The sequence below is a fragment of the Peromyscus maniculatus genome, chromosome X, assembly GCF_049852395.1.
Source record: "Peromyscus maniculatus bairdii isolate BWxNUB_F1_BW_parent chromosome X, HU_Pman_BW_mat_3.1, whole genome shotgun sequence".
NCBI classification, from domain to species: domain Eukaryota; kingdom Metazoa; phylum Chordata; class Mammalia; order Rodentia; family Cricetidae; genus Peromyscus; species Peromyscus maniculatus.
The window spans coordinates 39166016-39183723 of record NC_134875.1 but is presented as its reverse complement, the minus strand read 5'-3'; the positions used below and the strand labels follow the sequence as shown (position 1 = coordinate 39183723).

Below are 17708 nucleotides of genomic sequence, written 5' to 3'. Positions count from 1 at the left end.
GCCCCCCAAGTGCTGAGATGATGTGCATGAGCCACATGCCAGGTTAGGCTGTCTTCATAGTGCCTGGAATCTGCCATTCAGCATGCAGTCAACATGATGGTGTGTGTGGGGGCGGGGAGCACATATGCTTCAAACAGGATCTAGCTGTTAGCCCAGACTGGCCTGGAATTCACAATGTAGCCCAGAGTGGCCTCAAAATCACGGCAGCTTTCTTGCCTTAGTTGTTTGAGTGCTGGGATTATAGTTTACCAGTTTCAGTACAGTTTTCGTCTAGGTGGGATGTTTCCTATCCTGTAACCCCTCCACCACCAACCAGCATCCACATACAGTTTTAAAGTATAGGAGGTAGAAAAATCTCAGCAGTTAAGAAGCAGCCACTAGGGCAAAAACAAAACGAAAAGGAAAGACATCTGATAGCCCCAAGTAGCTTACAGTGCAAACCAGTTAGATTTGGCTAAAATAGCATTTCCAAACAGATGGGAAAATTGAATCTTATTTGGTGAGATTAGAACTAGGGAAGACTTTTGATTGATTTCAAGTATAAATAAGAAGCTAAGGTAGAAGGGTTGATGTGAGTTTTAGGTCAGCCTGGGCTACATAGTGAGTTCAAGGTGCCTGAGTTAGAGTGAGACACTATCTCAAAAAACCAACAGAAAAAGCAGCAAAAACCGGTAGGGGGTTTAAACGTCTTAAATTATCTTAAATATTAGAATCCAAGAGAAGTAACAATAAACAATAACAATAGTTTTGTTGTTTTTATTATCAGGGCTTTAATTTTTGTGGGGGAGGTAACTGGATAGTTGGACTGTCAGGAACTGATAAGACAGGGATTCATGATTTCTGCTAAAATTTGTTTCTGGAAACTGCAGAATAAGGGAGATAATCCTAAACTAGATTGTGGTCTCTAAAATCCTAATTGATGGAATTTACCATGCAGCTCAGACTGACCTCAGACTCAACAGTGATCCCCCTGCCTCAGTTTTCTGAGTGCTGGAACTACAGCTGTGATCTACCAAAGCCAGCTACTAGTTCAGTTTAAGACATTGGGCTAGGAATTCCCTGCTTTTAAAGGCCTTGGCGTGCTCAGGGCTGAACCCTCCCCACACTGGGCCCTGGGAAGAGCTTACCAGTGGTTGTGTCAGGAGAGTGAGGCAATATTAAGATTCAAGGACTTTTATAGGCTGCTGACCAGTTAGTGGCTAGGTATTAAATGACTGTTAGGAAAACCTCAACTGCATAGTGCCCATGGCGCTGATGTTTGGGACTGATGGAGTTTTGTGATAGTGTGATAAGACACTATAGCTATAGTACTTAAACCATCATTTTAACAACATCAGTTATTATTAGTTGCAGTGCTGAATTAGAATCTAGAGCTTGGCAAATTATAGGCAAGTGTTCTACCACTGAGCTATATACCCTTAGCTCCGCTTTAGTTTGTTATTTTTGTTGGGGTTGGCCTTGGTCTTGTTTTTGCCATGGAAGTCTCCATGTGCAGTGCAGGCAAATGCCAATTCCAGATCCTTCTGTCTCCACCTCCCCAGTGCTAGGATTGCAGGTCTGGCTGGATTTTTAAAATGGCTTTAATAAACTTGGTTTTGCAATGTTTGCAGAAGCATTGCAAAGAAGGGCAGAGAATTCCCCTACACTCCCACCCAGCTTCCCATGTGGGACTTTGATAATCCTGGGCTTGGAAGTTCTCGGGCAAGTTTGAGACAGTGTTTCGGTTTCTCTATGTCCCCTTCCCTCTCCAGCTCCAGCTGCTTAGTGTCAGTTCCCAGGGGGGATCCGGGTGCTAAGTCTCTCTCGGTGCTTCTTTGGAAAAGCTATAACAACAACAAACAAAGAAAAACCCACCCACCGAGGACTAGCACATGTTGCCCAGCACAACTGAAGAGAGCACACTGAGGTTTGTAAGCGCGCAGAAGAGCGGCGTAAACTGTCTGGATTGAGTGTGGGGAACCCCAATGTCCTGGAGGAAGAATCTTGGGAATACTAGTATTTGAGAGTCCATCAGGGTGATGCCTGATTTTAATCTCAGCACTGGGAGCAGAGAGGCAGGTGGGTCTCTGTGAGTTAAGACTGGCCAGCCAAGGGTACAGAGTGAGATTCTATCTCTAAATGAATGAATGAATGAATGAATGAATGAATGAATAAATAAATAAAAAGTCAATAGGCTTCTTATTCATGGGCTTTATATTTGCTGGTCAATTGCCTATAGACTAACAAAAAGAAAAGAAAAACCTAAAAATATTACATCTGTGCTGAACATGTTAGACTTTAGTTTTTCTTGTCATTATTTTTCTGAACAATACAGTATAACATTGATATATATACCATTAAAGTATATGGAAGGATGTACATGGACTATATGAAAATCCTACAAGGAGCCTTTGCAATTTTGTTACTCACACAGAGTTCTGAAATAGACCTTCCATGGATACTAAGGAAAGAATATATTATATTTAATTAAGTATATGGCCTGGGAACTGGGAATGTAGCTCACTGACAGAGACACTTCTGTGCTTAAGGCCCTATGTTCTATCCCTAGAAAGAGAGAAAAGATATGGGCCATAGTGGTGTATACCTGTAACTATGCTAATGAGAGGTGGAGGTAGAAGATGGACGGTGTAGTAAGTTTGGGGCCAATCTGAGCAGAAACGATCTCAGAAAAGAACGTGACTTTAAAGCCATATTATCCAGGTTACAATCAGTGACTGACTTCCTTGTGCCTCAGTTACTTTTGCTGTTATTATTTTTTTTATTTAAATAGTGGGTGTATGTGTTTGCTTGCACACGCATGCCACTGCATGTGTGTGGGAGTCAGAAAACACCTCCAAGGGTGTATTCTCTCCTTCTACCACGGAGACCCTGGAGATCGAACCTGAGGTTATCAAGCTTGTGTGCAGGTGACTTTACCCGTTGAGAAACCTTTGGCAGCCTGTTTTTCCTTTCTTCATTTTTTTTTGAGACAGCCTCAGTCTATAGCTCATGTTGGCCTTGAACTTACTATGTAGCCCAGGCTAGCCTTAAACTCAGTGCAATCCTCTTGCCTCAGGCTCCCAATTGCTAGGGTTGCAGATGTGAGCTACCACACCCAACTAGTCACTGCATCTTTAAAGTGAAGCCAACAGTAGTCCCTATTTCCGAAGCGTCTATGAAGATTTTTTTTTTTTTTTTAGTAATATATGTAAAGTGTAACCGTGTCTGTCTCAGTAAATGTTGGATGTTCTCATTTCAGCTTGTTATTGGCTTTGGCCTCTCGGATGTGGGAGAATGGGTTAAATGAACCATTAAAGAGTCTGGCTGTCATTGATAAATGTTTATCTTATGTTTGATTTGAACAGAAGCTCAGCCACCTGTGACAAATTTGAGCGTCTATGTCGAAAACCTCTGCACAATCATATGGACATGGAGTCCTCCTGAGGGAGCCAACCCCAATTGTAGTCTCAGATATCTTAGTCATTTTGATGACAAACAGGATAAGGTAAGTTTGCTAGAATATGTGCCATTGCTGAGGTAAAGTGAACAAATACTATAAATCAAAGCAAGGCATGAGTCAAATTCTCATCTTCAAAGCAGGGATTTTATTTGAAGTTCTTCCCAAATTTCCACTGAGGAGAACTATCAAAACAGCTATTGACAAAATCGAGCATTTGAAAATATTTGCTCATTAGTGATGATTGAATAGAATTGATTGTTCTGATAGGAAACACTAGATATCTTTATGTACTTGGTGCAATAAGTAATCAGTTCCATTATTGCTAAGTTTGTTATGTTCTTGTACGTCAGCTGACAACTTAAATAATTTTTGATGGCAGGACTGGATAATTAGGTTTTTTTTTTTTTTTTTTTTTTTTTTTTTTTTAGCTGAGGACCGAACCCAGGGCCTTGCACTTGCTAGGCAAGCGCTCTACCACTGAGCTAAATCCCCAAACCCCGATGAGAATTAGGTTCTTTATGATACCTCTATTCAATTGTTTGGGGAGTCTGTATCTTCTTTCCTTGTGTATGGTGAGAGAGATATTTGGGGTTGAACTTGTCTAGAATTTTGAGGAGGTGGTACTGTCTAGACCTCCTGGAGTTTACCACCGTGAGGCTTCAAATGAGTAGCAAGAGCAGTGCTCCTCTTCCTGTCCTTTGGATGCAACCGCAGTATCATCTATAGGCCTGTACTTAGCCCCTAGCCCCTAGGCCTATTGAACATGGGGGAGCTTAGGCAGAAGCCCAGTACTTCCAGCTTCCTAAATGAGATCAAGTCTGCAGGTTCTTTGCAGCCTTCACGGTGAGGCTTATCAAGATATGAGAGATCTGCAGAGAGGTTTGTTTTTTAAAGCAAACGATTGATATCACTCTACCATTGTTTTATCCATGTCCATTAACTCTCCAGTCTGGCAAGTAGAAGGCAGCTCTGGCAATGCATTTTAGGTTATCTTTCATCACTAAGAGATAGGGAAGTCCCGCTGGGTGAATAAATCAAAGGCCCTTCAGTCCAGGCATGCACAGAGGCATAAGCTGAGGCTGGCTCCCTTTCCTGCTGGGAAAGAACAGTTTAGTCAGGAAAGGTGTGACAGAGCCAAGTGGGCGTTCATTGTCAGGGAGATGGGCTTGGATAAATTTTACATGAAGGCCAGATTCCCAGAGGGTGGGGAATACTGTCTTTATAGCAGCTACCAGTGCAATGATTCTGCTGGGAGGAATTTAGTTTCTTGTCTGATACAGGAAGGCATGTTTCACTTGATGATCATTGATATTTAGGCTTCCTATTTTATTCATACCAATTTAATATTACATATCTCAAAATCGGAGATTTTCTTCTTGAGGCAGGTCCTCTGGTATCTCAGGCTGGTTTCTGTCTCATTATGTAATAGAGGCTAGCCTTGTGCTCCCGATTCCTCTGCCTGTACAGCCCAAGTACTGGAATCACAGGCAAGCACCACCATAGAAAGAGACTGTAGGCCAGGCGGTGGTGGCGCACGCCTTTAATCCCAGCACTCGGGAGGCAGAGCCAGGCGGATCTCTGTGAGTTCGAGGCCAGCCTGGGCTACCAAGTGAGTTCCAGGAAAGGCGCAAAGCTACACAGAGAAACCCTGTCTCGAAAAACCAAAAAGAAAAAAAAAAAAAAGAAAGAGACTGTAAAACTATTATCTTTAAATATTTATTTTATTATTCATATGCCTAGAAGATAAGATTCAAGTCCATGTTTGGAAGTATTTTTTTATTTTTTTTTTTTTTGGTTTTTCGAGACAGGGTTTCTCTGTGTAGCTTTGCGCCTTTTCCTGGAACTCACTTGGTAGCCCAGGCTGGCCTCGAACTCACAGAGATCCGCCTGCCTCTGCCTCCCGCGTGCTGGGATTAAAGGCGTGCGCCACCACCGCCCGGCCGGAAGTATTTTTTTAAATTTAAAAATGCCAGCATAATAAAACTCTTTAGCTTTCTAGCTGGAACAGTATCTAATATAGTGAGAGAACTGAGATCTCCCTCCCCCACCATGATCCTAATTTATGATGTTTAAAAAAAGTTATTTTAAATAAAAAGCATCATTGAACCTAGGTGCCACACTTTTGAGATAAGTACTGTACCACTGAGCTACACTCCTAGCCTTAATTTATCATGTTTGTCAATACATTTTTCCCTTGGTGTCCTCAGAGGATGACTGCATCTCCCAGATGAGAATAAGGAGGGATCCTTGGGTCAGCAAGGGTCCCTCAGCAACTTGTAATTGGTAAAGTAATGAAGTTGGTGAGACTTACATTGGAAGCCTTCCTGCCACCATTATCACACTCTCGAGGGCTGGTCTTGAGCTTCACAGGCTTGGTCAGGGACCTCTCTTCCTCAGCGTACATTCATTTCTAAATGGACAATCCTAAAATGATGCAGCATTCCAGGAAAACTTCTGTCAGCACTGGACTTATCATCCCGGTAGGCAGAGCCTATATGGGAAGCCAAATGATAAGTAGATTTCTTGGCAAGGAATCAAGAATTCCTTGTGAAAATGTCCTTGGCTATGAATAGCCGGAGGTCCCGCTGAGGATAACCATAATTTTGCTGGATTCTCCATGTCCAAGTTGTTAAGTTACCACCTCCTTTCTCTGAGCCAGGATTTTACTTGAAGAGATCTATTTTGTATGCCCTCCTGGCCCCCACTTTTCCCAAGCACTGTCTTAATTGTCCTTAAGAACTATTCTGCCTCTGTATGCATATCTTTCTTTTGATATATTCATCATTGATTTGTTGGTGACTTCCTGAGGATATCCTCATGTCTTTGTTTCAGAGGTGACTAGAGTTTCCCCCATGCCCAGGCAGCAGTGGGCAAGCAAAATGTCACACCAGCTGCTTGAGGTGGTAGATTGAGCGACGTGACCATGTCCCACCTCCTCATGGCTACCAGGAAATTATGAAAGGAAATACTATGGGAAACTTGAGTCAGAAACTATTGCAAAACAGGAAGTGCTGTCTTGGGAGTTCTGATTAAAATCAGCTTCATTCTTATTCCCCTCACTTCTGGAAATGTTAATTTCTTAGAGAGCCCTTTAATAACGTTGTTCTAAGTCATAATAAGCAGATTTGTGATTTAGTCTTAGATTTCTACAGTGTCTGGGGCCTCTGTGGTTCCACAAAGCTTTTTTATCCTTATTTGTGTTCAGTCCTTATAGCAACACTAGAAACTTGCCCAGACACCACAAAAGAATGTTTAATGAAAAGTGTCTTTTTGGCCCTCAGTCCCCAGAGATCACCACAATGACTGGAAACTTAAACCTTGGTGTTGATGGAATTTTGTTAATTGCTTCCTTTCAGTTTGCTTGTGGAGAGTTGATGCTGGCTGGCGTGGTAGACTTCAAAGTAAATTGCATGATAGTTGTACTTTTTTTTTTTAATTTTTTTTTTTGAGACAGGGTTTCTCTGTGTAGCTTTGCGCCTTTCCTGGAACTCACTTGGTAGCCCAGGCTGGCCTCGAACTCACAGAGATCCGCCTGGCTCTGCCTCCCGAGTGCTGGGATTAAAGGCGTGCGCCACCACCGCCCGGCTGATAGTTGTACTTTTAAATGTGGGGATTTCTTTATCTAGAGTTTTTCAGTGGCGGGTGGCACTACTGCTGCAGGCTTATTGTTCATTGTAGGAGAAGGGTGGGCTGACCAGTTCATTATAGGATGTCAGTTATCATTCCTGGCCTCTAGCTATTGTGTCTACAGGCATGGCAGAAGAGCGGAATAACTCTTTCACGATCACTCAGCCACTCACTTCATTTAAGAACTTACTATTTTTCTTATACACTTGGGTCTGCTAAGACTTTGTTATTTAAGTGTCTTTTTTGTGTGTTTGCTGTAGAAGTTATTTCTTTAAAAAAACTTTCTCATCTCAGAAAATTGCTCCTGAAACCCGTCGTTCTAAGGAAGTACCACTAAATGAAAAGATCTGTCTGCAAGTGGCATCCCAATGCAGTGCCAATGAGAGTGAGAAGCCTAGTGCTTTGATGACAAAGTGCATCTCACCCCCTGAAGGTAACAGATTAGGATTTCAGAGTGTACCCCATTGCTCAGTGTGCTCACATTCATTGTTGATGGGCTCATTTCATTCTCAAAGTTTGCTTAATCAAATAAGTGTCAGGCCCTGTATTAGATGCTGATAAGTTTGAGGGCGTCGCTGCTTCCAGTAGCTCAGACAGTTTTAATATAATCATGTCTACATAGTTAGAATGCTTTCTTTTAAAATTTGAAAAATGAACACACACACATACACACACACACACACACACACACACACACACACACACACACACACTCACAGACTCTCTTCCTCCCTAAAATGTGCTTTACAAATTTATCTAAAGTAAGTAAGGCATTCATTGTTATCTTGATGTGCTCCACAATGGAGAAGAGGATGGAGTGACTTCCTGTAGGTCTTCAGGCTCAGCGCTTTTAGGGAGCCTATAGAACTGTCTATTTCATGGCATATGGAAATCAGTTTGCTATGCAGAATATATATATATATGGGGGACATGCTAAAGGGGAATAAGTATGCTGGCCTAGCTTTACTACATGACTAGTCAAAGGAAAAGCTCTTGGGTGGTGAGGATCATTGCCCCCACAGTCCTTCTGCCTCTTATATTATGTACAGGGAGGAGCCTACATTAATTAAAAGAAAGGCTACCAGACACCAGCTACCGACGTTTAAATCCCAGCTCGGCCCGTTACTATTTGTGTGACCTTGGTTAGATTGCTGCCCCCATCTGTATTCCTCATCTATAAGATAGGAGCACCTACCTCCTACAGTCATTGAGAGGGTTACAATAAATACTTTGCACATTCTGTCTTTTCATGTTATCCTGGTCCTTTGTTAGGCAGGGCCAGGTCTCATCTCCAGCTTCCAAACCTTAGCAGTACATGGATGGTTGCTTAAGCCACTCTCTGATTTGTGATAATCAAAAATACCCATGAGGCACTGCTTTTAAAGGTCTAAAATTTAGGACTTCCAGGTAACTGAGATCATGATTTAAATGGGTTTGGCAATGCTGGGCAATGGTGGTGCATGCCTTTAATCCCAGCACTTAGGAGGCAGAGGCAGATGGATCTCTGAGTTTGAGGCCAGCCTGGTCTACAGAGTGAGTCCTAGGGCATCCAGGGCTACACAGAGAAACCCTGTTTCAAAAAACAAAAAAAATCCAGCTTAGCCTACTATATTTGTATTCTTAGGAGTTTAACAATTTGAAAAGCAATTATATTGTGACATAAAATGGTTCATGCTGGCTCAGAAAAGTATTCCTTCGAGGAGCATGAGGGTTAAAGGCTGACATTTTAAACCTAGGCATTAAATTAATGTAGAGACAGGATAACTGAAATCTCTTTATCAAGAGAGATGTCACATCAGAATGATTTCAGGCCAGGTGTGGTGGCATGTGCCGATAGCCACATTACTTGGGAGGCTGAGACAGGAAGAATTGTTTGGACCAGGAGATCGAGCCAGTTTCTTAAAAACCAGCCAGAATAACAAAGAGTAACACACCAAAGAACACCAAAAGATAAAGACAGCCATCTTGGTGATACACACCTCTAGTTCCAGCACTCAGGGGGATGAGACAGGAAGATTACAAGTTCAGAGCCAATTTGTGCTCCATGACAAGTTCCAGGCCATCCTAGGCTACTTAGAAAACCATGTCAGAAAAGAGGGGAGTTAGGAAGAGAACACCCAAAACCACAGCATACAGCAAGCAACTATTAAAGCCTAGGTTATACTTATGTTTCCCTAGAACTTCCCCAGATGTCAGTACTGAGGAGAAGAAAGGTAGGTCAATTGTGTCTTTATAAAAGGCTTGCCTCTTCCAGAGGACCCTAGTTAGGGTCTGAGCATCCATGCCAGGTTGCTCACAGCCACCTCTAACTCCAGCTCCAGGATACTGGATGCTTCTGACTTCTGCAGGTACCTGCTCTCACATGCACATACCCCTATGCAGACAAACAACACCAGCTGGTTAGCCCTGAAATCATATACACAAAAGCAACCAAAACAGACCTATCACACATACGCCAGCTTAACAATAATAATCAAAGAAAAGGAGGCCATCAATTTGAGGGCAATAAGGGGGAGATGGGGGTGTTGGAGGAAGGCAAGGGAAGGGGCAAGTGATATAATAATATTTTAATTAAAAACAAATATTAAAAAGGATAAAATATAGGGGCCATTTGCATTTTTATGTTAAGTTATTCTATAGTCATGGCATATGGTTGAAATGTTATTTGACTTAACCAATTTCTATAGTTAGAAGAAGAGTAAGGTTCCTTTAGAGATACAAACGATGCTTTCTTTGTATAAAGTGGTGAGAAAGAAAGCTGTGAACCAATCATCTTTGTATTTTTCTTGTCCTGAGTGACCTCTGAATGAAATGGGCGTGAGATTAGGGGTTAAGCTGTTACCTACTTTCCGTGACAAGGACTCTTGCTGAATGTTCTAGGTGATCCTGACTCTGCCGCTACTGAGCTCCAGTGCATTTGGCACAACCTAAGCTATATGAAGTGTTCCTGGCTCCCTGGAAAGAACGCAAGCCCTGACACAAACTATACTCTTTACTACTGGTGAGTATGTATCGCAGGTACAGCAGATTAACTGGAACACTGATTGTGGTTGTTCTGGGAGCCTTTGGAGTCAATCTTATTTTAAAAAAGAATAGCCTGTTTTGTTTTTTTTATATGTGATGGTAGGGATAAAACTCAGGGTCTTGGCTTGGTAGTGGTGGTGCATGATTTTAAACCCAGCATTCAGGAGGCAGAGGCAGGCAGGTCTCTGTGAGTTCGAGGCTGGCCTGGTCTACAATGCTATTTCCAGGACAGCCAGGGCTACACAGAAAAACCCTGTCTCAAAAACAACCAACCAAACAAACAAACAAAACAAAACAAACTAATCAACAAAACAAAAAAACCACCATGGCCTTGCAAATGTCATGGCTTACTGGGCCTGTTATTTTCTATACGGGCAGTCATGTAACACAAATCACAAAGGTTCTTATTAATAAAAACAAACCCAGAGTCAGGTATTGGGGTAAATGCTGAAAGATCAGAGAAGCAGAACAAGCCACAGCCAACCTCACCTCAACAACTCCTCATCAGATCCTGTTTCCTCAGACTGGAAGTTCTCACCCGAATGGATCTCAGCTGAACTGCTGCTAAAAGCCTAAAAACTTAAAAGCCTACAGTTCTGATCCTCACACCTTACATACCTTTCTGCTTCCTGCAATCACTTCCTGGGATTAAAGGTGTGAGTCACCATGCCTGGCAGTTTCCATTGTGGCCTTGAACTCACAGAGATCTGGATGGATCTCTGACTCCCAAGTGATAGGATTAAAGGCGTGTGTGCCACCATTTTCTGGCCTCTGTGTCTATCTAGTGGCTGTTCTGTCCTCTGACCTCAGATAAGTTTATTAGGATGCACAATATATTGGGGGACACAATATCACCACACAGTAGGTTGCTAATTCATAATGAAACCCATTACTTCATATGGTAACTTAAAAACTAATCTGAAAAAATTAAAACAAAAGGAAAGGGCCATTATTAAGATGGCCCAGCAGGTAAAAGGCATGTGCTGCCAAGTCTGGGGACCCACATGGTGACTCCTCACATGCTCCATGACCTGTGTACCTCCCACTAAGTAAATAAATACCTATAAATAAATGTATTAAAAAATTAAAAAAATATAAAAAGGAAAAAATTCCACTCTTAAAAAACAAGAAAAAAATGACCAAAAACACCACAAGAAGAATAGACAGTTGTGTAGAAAATACATCTACTTAAAAAGACTTCCTGTTTTAAAATGCCCATCCACACAGTATTGCAACATGTATATGGGAAGACCCCAGTATTCCTTTCGCTCCTTTTCTCTCAGTGGTAAACTCTAAAGCAACATCAAAACCAGAAAATTAGTGTTGACACGGTCTACAGTCTTGCCACATGACAGCAGTTTCATATATATGTGTGTGCTCTATGCAAGTATATCACATAGTTCCACCACTACAAAGTTCCCTCCAGTTGCTTTTTCATAGCCACACCCATCTCCTGCATCCCATCTTCCTTTTCGGTCCCCTCTCCTAAGTCTCTGGCAACCACTCGCTAATCTGTCCTTCATCTATATAATTTTGTTATTTCAAGAATTTCACTAGAATGAAATTCTACAGCAAATATCATATAAAATGCACTTCTAAAAAAGCAGCACAGTTCCCCTGAGAGCCATATAGTATATATACTTACATACATACATATTACACACATACACATATTACATTCCTTTCTTTGTTTTTGAAACAGTTTCTCATGCTGTAGCCCAGGCTGGCTCACTGTGTATCCCAGGCTGGCCTCAAACTGTGGCAATACTTTTGTGTCCTCATGCCTGGCTGAAATTGGGGGATGTTTTAAAGCAGGTTTATTTACTCTTTATAAAGGCCTGGAAGAGTTTTATTGATTTGATATTTGTACATATTTGTGGAATATTGTATTTGGCTCATATGTACTATATGCAGTGATCAAGTCATGCTAATTACCACATCTCTCTCCTCAAATACTGTTTTTTTAAAGATTTATTTATTATGTATGTATATTATATGTGCCAGAAGAGGGCACCAGATCTCATTATTGATGGTTGTGAGCCACCATGTGGTTGCTGGGAACTGAACTCAGGACCTCTGGAAGAGCAGCCAGTGCTCTTAACCTCTGAGCCATCTCTGCAGCCCATCAAATATTGTTATTTCTGTGTACTGAAAGCCTTCAAACTCATTTCCTATCTTTGAAATGTGTAATTAGCTGTTGTGGGCTCTAATAGCCCTACTGGTTGTAGAACTGTAGTTACTGTACCTACTTACTACCACCATCTTCTATCTCCTTATCAGTTGTGAGGATTGTATTAGTAGGGTTTCTATTTCTGTATAAAAATGATGAAAGGGTTTATTTTAACCTACAGTTTAGCTAGGCGGTGGTGACAAACACCTTTAATCCCAGCACTCAGGAGGCAGAGGCAGGTGGATCTCTGTGAGTTTGAGGCCAGCCTGGTCTACAGAGTGAGTTCCAGGACAGGCACCAAAGCTACACAGAGAAACCCTGTCTCGAAAAACCAAAACAAAAAAGAAAGAAAGAAAGAAAGAAAGAAAGAAAGGAAGGAAGGAAGGAAGGAAGGAAGGAAGGAAGGAAGGAAGGAAGGAAGAAAGAAAGAAAGAAAGAAAGAAAGAAAGAAAGAAAGAAAGAAAGAAAGAAAGAAAGAAAGAAAGAAAGAAAGGGGGGATTTTAACCTACAGTTTATAGTCCATCTTGGAGGAAACTCAGGGCTGGAACTCAAGCAGGAACCTGGAGGCAGGAACTGAAGTAGAGACCATGGAGGAGTGCTGCATACTGGCTTGCTCCCCCTGCCATACTCAGTTTGTTTTCTTACACAGGCCAGGACCACCTGCCCAGGGGTGTTACCACTCACAGTGGGCTGGGCCCTCCCACACCAGTCACTAATGAAGAAAATGCTTCGCAGCCTTGCCCACAGAGCAATCTGACGGAAGCGATTCTTCAGTTGAGATTTCCTCTTTCCAGATATGTCTAGGTTTATGTCGAGTTGACAAAAACAGAATCTAACCAGGGCAAGGATATTAGGCACTGTGACAGCTGGATGGAGAGAAGAGTCTAGCCTTGGGGATCTGTCCTCTATTTGGCCTCGCTCTCATCACTTGTTTGATAAAACAGCTCTGACAGAAAGGCATGGGTGGGACCCTGTCTATGACTTCTGAAGATAAATGCCCTGGAATATCATATTGTGGCCGTGGCTCAATGGTAGAGCACTTGCCCAACATGCATGAGACCTTTGGAAAAGGAAACAAAATCATCTTGGAGTGACCATTACATCATGGAAAATATTTGTACTATATTAAAACACTCATGGGTATAGATAATGAAACAGAGTGCAAAACCCCCATATGGTGTTTTCATTTAAATTTATTTTTAAATGATACATAAAAATTGTTCATATTTATGGGCTACTATGAGAGAGAGAGAGAGAGAGAGAGAGAGAGAGAGAGAGAGAGAGAGAGAGAGAGAGAGAGCGAGAGAGAGCTCTACAAACCAGGCTCAGCATGTTAGCCTCCTCAAATCCCATGAATTGTTGAATGAAATCCCCCTAAATGTCCTGGGGAGTTGCACTCACTCTCCTCCCCTTTGGGTGGGAGGGAGGGTCAGCCTGATAAGATTGAGACACACCACAGGTAAAGGCAGGTGGTCCAAAGATCATGTGCTCCATTCTGTAGGTTTGTTTTCCCCAAACCCCTATCTCCATGTAAAAGTTCTCATTGGAGGTTTTGCAGTTTCACTTGCTCATTCTTGGTACCTATTGAAATCCTCTTTTTGTAAGATTCATGTATTGGTGAAATTATTAAGGCCACTCCACATAGTTAAAAGGGAGATTTATTTAATGGCGTAACTTACAAATGAAGGGATAGGTAGGTGGCGGGTTCTGGGAAAGACTCAGCACAGTCCAGCGGTGTTCTCTGGAGAACTCTCCTCGGTCTAACTCTAGTGTCCAGGGTCCAAGCAGGAAGCAAGCGCGGCACATCCTGATCTCAGGTCTTCAGGGCTCTCCCTTGGCCCTGCCTTGTAGGCGTGATAGTTACCGAAGCCTTAATAGGGGTTGGAACTTCCAGACCAAAGCTGGAATGGCTACCCACTACACTCATGTGCCTCTCTTGTACCTTTATGGTAAAGTCCATATTCTTCAACATGACAGACAAAGCCCCTTATCACCTGGCTACTCTCAACCTGTTTAGCCTGTCTCATCCCCCTCCTTTGACCTCTGCCCCTCTTACAGCCTACATTGAATTTATTTCCATTCTTCATACTGACTCTTCAATACACAGAATAGTGGTATTCAAACAGGGATATTTAAAGAGAATAATGGGAACAGTCTACCTTTTCTCATAGTCTACACCTTCCCCTTTGACCTAATGCCTCCTGTTTGTCCTCAGCTCAGCTAAGAGGCAATTTCCTCTTCAGAAAGTCTTCCTTGACCTCTCAAGTCTGGAGACATATCCCCAATAGTACTTTTGCATGTCATAGTGCTCTGCACAGTGTATCGTCATTTCCTGTTTACTTAGTGGTAGTTCCCTTCTCCAGACTGCAATCTCCTTTGAGAGCAGGGGCTGTGTTGTGTTTTCCCCAGTACTTGACACATGGTGTAGGTGTTCCATAAATCACTTGTGCATTCTTGGTGCAATCCAAAAGCAGAGAACATTCAGGGATAGGGTGAGGACTTAGACGTATAAGCACTGCAGGATCTCTGTAGTTTGGGAGTGAAAAAGACTGAATACATCTGGCTCCCCAAGAGGTGCTAGAAAGAAAACAAACAGAATTAAGCTTCTAGGAGTCTCCTGATTCTGTTTTGCAGTGAAAGCCATAGACAGCTGTTAATACAGGCGTTAAAGATACCTTAGGAATTGGTAGCTCCCTATGTTTCATATGCTATTAACCCCAGAGTTATCAGATTGGAACCACAGGGAAATCCTTTAGGAATGTGTCTATAGGAGGGGATTAGAAAGAGGGTTGGGAGGGTCTTAAACTTACCTTATTTCATGACAGACTGTGAAGGAAAGCAATCCAGCTTTTACAGTTGGGGTAAACGAGTTCTTGGAGATCTAGTAAGAGAAAAATAGGGAGGCGCCCCTGCCCTGGAGATATGCTAGCAAAAACCAAGACTCAATGCAAACCATACAGTGTCCCTGTGGTGATTTGAAAGAAAATGCCCCCCTACAGGTAGTGGCGCTATTAGGAGGTGTGGCTTTGTTGGAGTAGGTGTGGCCTTGTTGGAGGAAGTGTGTCATTGTGGGAGTGGGTTTTGAGGTCTCCTTTGCTCAAGCTACGATCAGTGTGACACAGTTGCTTCTGCTACCTGTGGATCAAGATGTAGGACTCTCAGCTCCTTCTCCGGCACCATGTCAGTCTGCATGCCACTATGTCCTGCCATGATGATAAAGGACTAAACCTCTGAAATGTTTTGTTTATAAGAGTTGCCATGGTGTCTCTATACAGCAATAGAAACCCAAGACAGTCTCCTTGGGATTAATTTGCATTCTTCTTCTCTTGGATGATGCAGGCTCTTGTCAAGGTTGACAGCAGATAGTGTTTCTGTTGGTATTCAGCCCCACGTTGATACCTTTTGGCAGGGCACAACCTATAACTGGACATGGCTCAAGAAGTAATCTGGAAAGTGGTAGTTTACTGATACCATAGTGGTCAGGTATCAAAGATACTACTTCTTGTCAGTGTATTTCTAGAGCTGGTAATTTGACGGAGGCTCTCCCCATAGTAGTGTGTACTTGGGCTGCTCAATACAGGAGATGCTAGTCATGTATGACTGTGTCTTAGTTACTTTTCTACTGCTGTGCTAAGACTTTATGACCAAGACAATTGATAAAATAAAGTGTTTCATTTGGGGCTAACAGTTCCAGAGGGTTAGAGTCCATGACTATCATGGTATCATGGTGGGACAGCAGCCAGACAGGCATGGCACTAGAATAGTAGCTGAGAGCTCACATCTTGATCCTCAACTCCAAGAAAGAAAGAAAGCCAACTGGGAATGGCATGGGTTTTCAAAACCTCAAAATCCACCCCCAATGACACACCTCCTCCAACAGGGCCACACCTCCTAACCCTTTCCAAACTGTTCCACCAAATGGGGACCAAGCATTCAAATATATGAGCCTTTGGGGGACATTCTCATTTAAACCACCACAGGCTGTTTACAATTTAATTAAATGAAGTTACAACCTCAGTGACTCAATATCACTAGCCAATTCCAGTGGTCACAAGTGACTGCTGCATTGGATGATGAATTTCTGTTATACAGTGTTGCCCTATGTCTTCTGCTCTCTCCATCCAACAACTTCTTCATTCTAGTCAGACTATGTGTGTGTTCAAATCCTTATTTACACTGATCCTTTCTTATCTCTGAGCCTTGGTTTTTTTTTTTTTTGGGCGGGGGGGGGGGTTGAGACAGGATTTCTCTGTGTAGCTTTGCACCTTTCCTGGAACTCGCTTTGGAGACCAGGCTGGCCTTGAACTCACAGAGATCCGCCTGGCTCTGCCTCCCAAGTGCTGGGATTAAAGGTGTGCACCACCACCGCCCGGCCGGTTTTATCATCTATAAAGTGGGGAAAGTGATAATAACTACTTCCAAAGATTGTTGAGGGCTGTTATATGAAAAGTACTTGCAATAGTGACTGATGGTCAGCATGGCATTTTGTGAGGGCTGTACATACTAGTGTTTGTTAGTTATTTGCATTCTCTTGCAGGTACATTCGGCACTCAGTGCTGCTCTTCCACCACATGGAATTGGCATCAAGCCCATGCCTCCTCCTCTTCATACCCCCAGATTGATACTTTTCAATCAAATCCCCAAAGTCAAGGGAGTTCAGACATGTTATTGATTAGCAAACATGAACAATGGCTTATGTACCCATGTAGACCACACATTGCACAAATTGCCAGACTGTTTCCTCTAATCTCTTAACTCCCCTAGTGGGGGGTTGTTTTTTGAGTTCAAAATCATTGTTTGCAAACCCAGAGCAGTGACTTGTGTTCTAACAGGGTAGTTTGGTATTGGAAAGAGCCTGACCCGAACAGCTCCAGTCTAGCCAGCTTGATCAATTTTAGGGATATCCACCCTGCATTAATCACTTCCAGAGTCCACAAGTATCTATGAACTGTTGAGGGAACAAAATGAAAGATGAACCTAAAAAACTATACATCACAGGAGTTCCTTTCATTATATTTTAAAAGTCACATTTATCACTAGCTTTTGTAATGCAAGAAAAATGTCATTAGTAGCTTTAGTTTCTGTTGTGGTTGGAAAACATTCCAAGACTGTCTAATCCCCAAACGACTCATGACCACAACTTATTTTTAAAAGTTTTCTTTTATAATCCATAGAGACTTCTAACTAAGAGGAAAGATTTTGTGCTTTTAGGTGATCATAGTGGCACATGCTTATAATCCCAGCACTTTGGTAGTGGAGGCTGGAGGACCCTAGGAGTGCAAGTTTGTCTTTGACTGCAGAGGGCATTTGAGGCCAGCCTGGCCTTCAAGACCCTGTGTCTCAACAAGAATAGCAACATGAAGAGATGAACTGTCTCTTGAAAGACATGTTCTGTATCAAAACACTTCTTTGTAGTGTTTGTAGGAGTAAATACATTACATTTTCAT

The 17708-nt window shown here is 42.4% G+C and overlaps 1 protein-coding gene across 1 annotated transcript in view; it reads left to right on the top strand.

The window, feature by feature from the left end:
- Il13ra1 (interleukin 13 receptor subunit alpha 1) overlaps window positions 1-17708 on the top strand; it is a 62460-nt gene that overhangs the window by 10317 nt on the left and 34435 nt on the right. Inside the window, exons 2-4 of the mRNA XM_006992961.4 lie at window positions 3345-3484; window positions 7361-7499; window positions 9947-10067. Of these exons, the coding sequence (XP_006993023.1) occupies window positions 3345-3484; window positions 7361-7499; window positions 9947-10067 (400 nt within the window). The remainder of the gene's footprint in view (window positions 1-3344; window positions 3485-7360; window positions 7500-9946; window positions 10068-17708) is intronic.